This window comes from Sphaerodactylus townsendi, unplaced genomic scaffold (genome assembly GCF_021028975.2).
Source record: "Sphaerodactylus townsendi isolate TG3544 unplaced genomic scaffold, MPM_Stown_v2.3 scaffold_1128, whole genome shotgun sequence".
In the NCBI taxonomy this organism is placed as follows: domain Eukaryota; kingdom Metazoa; phylum Chordata; class Lepidosauria; order Squamata; family Sphaerodactylidae; genus Sphaerodactylus; species Sphaerodactylus townsendi.
This window is the reverse complement of record NW_025949659.1, coordinates 7,137-9,393: the sequence shown is the minus strand read 5'-3', so window position 1 is coordinate 9,393 and position 2,257 is coordinate 7,137. Positions and strand designations below refer to the sequence as shown.

The following is a 2,257-nucleotide window of genomic DNA, read 5'->3' as shown; positions in this document are numbered from 1 at the left end:
AGGACTCACACAGAAGAGACAGTTTCTATGCTCAGAGTGTGGAAAGAGATTCAGGCAGAGTTACACTCTTCGAGTGCATCAAAGAACTCACACAAAGGAGAGACCTTTTGAATGCTCAGAGTGTGGAAAGAGATTCAGTATTAGGAGCACCCTTCAACGGCATCAAAGAACACACACGAACGAGAGACCTTTTGAATGCTCAGAGTGTGGAAAGAGATTCAGTCAGAGTAGCCATCTTCTACAGCATCAAAGAACTCACATAAAAGAGAGACCTTTTGAATGTTCAGAGTGTGGAAAGAGATTCAGTTGTAGTGACAGTCTTCAAAAGCATCAAAGAACTCACATAAAGGAGTAATCTCAGAATAAGTTCAGAGTGTGGAAAGAGATTCAGGCAGAGTAGCCATCTCCAACAGCATCAAAAAACTCACACAAAAGGGAGACCGTTTCTATGCTCAGAGTGTGGAAAGAGATTCAAGCAGAGTAGCACTCTTCAAAAACATCAAAGAACCCACACAAAGGAGAGACTTTTTGAATGCTCAGAGTGTGGAAAGAGATTCAGTCGGAATGACGTTCTTCAACAACATCAAAGAACTCACACAAAGGAGAGACCTTTTGAATGCTCTGAGTGTGGAAAGAGATTCAGTTGTAGTGGCTATCTTCACCGGCATCAAAGAACACACACAAAGGAGAGACCTTTTGAATGTTTAGAGTGTGGAAAGAGATTCAGTCAGAGTGGACATCTTCAAAACCATCAAAGGACTCACACAAAAGAGAGACCGTTTCTATGCTCAAAGTGTGGAAAGAGATTCAGTCAGAGTGGACATCTTCAAAACCATCGAAGGACTCACACAGAAGAGAGACCGTTTCTATGCTCAGAGTGTGGAAAGAGATTCAGGCGGAGTAGCAATCTTCTAATGCATCAAAGAATTCACACAAAGGAGAGACCTTTTGAATGTTTAGAGTGTGGAAAGAAATTCAGTCGAAGTAGCAATCTTCTACAGCATCAAAGAACTCACACAAAGGAGAGACCTTTTGAATGTTTAGAGTGTGGAAAGAAATTCAGTCGAAGTAGCTATCTTCAAAACCATCAAAAAATTCACACAAAAGTGAGACCTTTTGAATGCTCAGAGTGGAAAGAGATTTAGTCAAAGTAGCACTCTTCAAGAACATCAAAGAACTCACAAAGAGAGACCTTTTGAATGCTCACTGTGTAGAAAGAGATTCAGCCATAGTTTCACTCTTCAACAGCATCAGAGACCTCAAACAAAGGAGAGACCTTTTGAATGCTCAGAGTGTGGAAAGAGATTCAGTCATAGGAGCACTCTTCAATGGCATCAAAGAACTAATGCAAAGGAGAGAACTTTTGAATGCTCAGGGTACGGAAAGAGATTCAGTCATGGTATCTTTCTTCAAAGGCATCAAAGAACCCACACAGGGGAAATACCTTTGTAATGCTCATTGTAAGGCCCCTGTCAATCTCACATGTGGCAAGCCAATTTGATTCCCTTCCTCTTGTAATAGTTTGGAGGGGGGGGCCCGGATAGCCGAAAGTGCTTTTGTATGCTCAGTCTGTGGAAAGAGATTCACTTTGCCTGGCTAGTTCTTTGGTTCTTTTTGTGCTCTTTTCTGCTCCTTCACTCTGATCATTTTAAGAGTTCTCTTTATTCCTATGTCCATGTTGCTTGAATGCTGCATTGAAGTTGTTGAATCTTTTTCTGTAATCTTTTGGCTCGTTTTTATCTTTAGCAGTTAGTTTTCTCACTAATCCATCAAGGTTTTTAATTTCATTTGGCTACATAAATAATCTTTCAGTTCAGTTCAAGAGCTGAACTGTTAACCACCCACCTCTTTTCTTCTTTCTACCTTTCCCCAGCCATTCTGGGGATTATCAGCTATTCAATCTTCTTTCTAGAATTGTGTCACAGCCCCGGCCTTGCTCAAAGACAGGAATCAGTATTTGAAAGAGGAATTCTTGTGTTATGGATGGCAAGCATAGGAAAGCTAACAGATTTATTGTCTGAATTGTTCGGATCCTTACAAGCAACAGATTATATTTTCCCAGTGGAAATATGTCAGGCCCCTCCGCCCCACTACTCAGGCAGACACAGAATTCCCAGAGGAGGAGGTAGGAGATGGAGAAAACAAGGAGGAAAGCAAAGGCCGTTTCACAATCCATACACAATCCAACGACATATATGATCCAAAAGGGGTGCAACATTCTTGACTTGTTAACTCTCTCAGGCTGAAAACTTGAGGA

At 41.3% G+C, this 2,257-nt stretch overlaps 1 protein-coding gene across 1 annotated transcript; it reads left to right on the top strand.

The window, feature by feature from the left end:
* Positions 1-700: 700 nt before the first annotated feature.
* LOC125424822 (zinc finger protein 391-like) lies at positions 701-1,938 on the top strand. Its single transcript, XM_048482250.1, has 2 exons — positions 701-1,106; positions 1,270-1,938. Exons 1-2 carry the CDS (start codon positions 915-917, stop codon positions 1,450-1,452), a joined length of 375 nt encoding a protein of 124 aa, XP_048338207.1. The 5' UTR covers positions 701-914; the 3' UTR covers positions 1,453-1,938.
* The last annotated feature ends 319 nt before the right edge of the window (positions 1,939-2,257 follow it).

Excerpts from the sequence above, each read along its gene's own strand:
- LOC125424822 (XM_048482250.1), top strand. The coding sequence starts at position 915 with ATGCATCAAAGAATTCACACAAAGGAGAGACCTTTTGAATGTTTAGAG. Across the intron at positions 1,107-1,269 it reads ATCAAAAAATTCACACAAAA|GAGAGACCTTTTGAATGCTC; the intron begins GTGAGACCTTTT and ends CCTCAAACAAAG.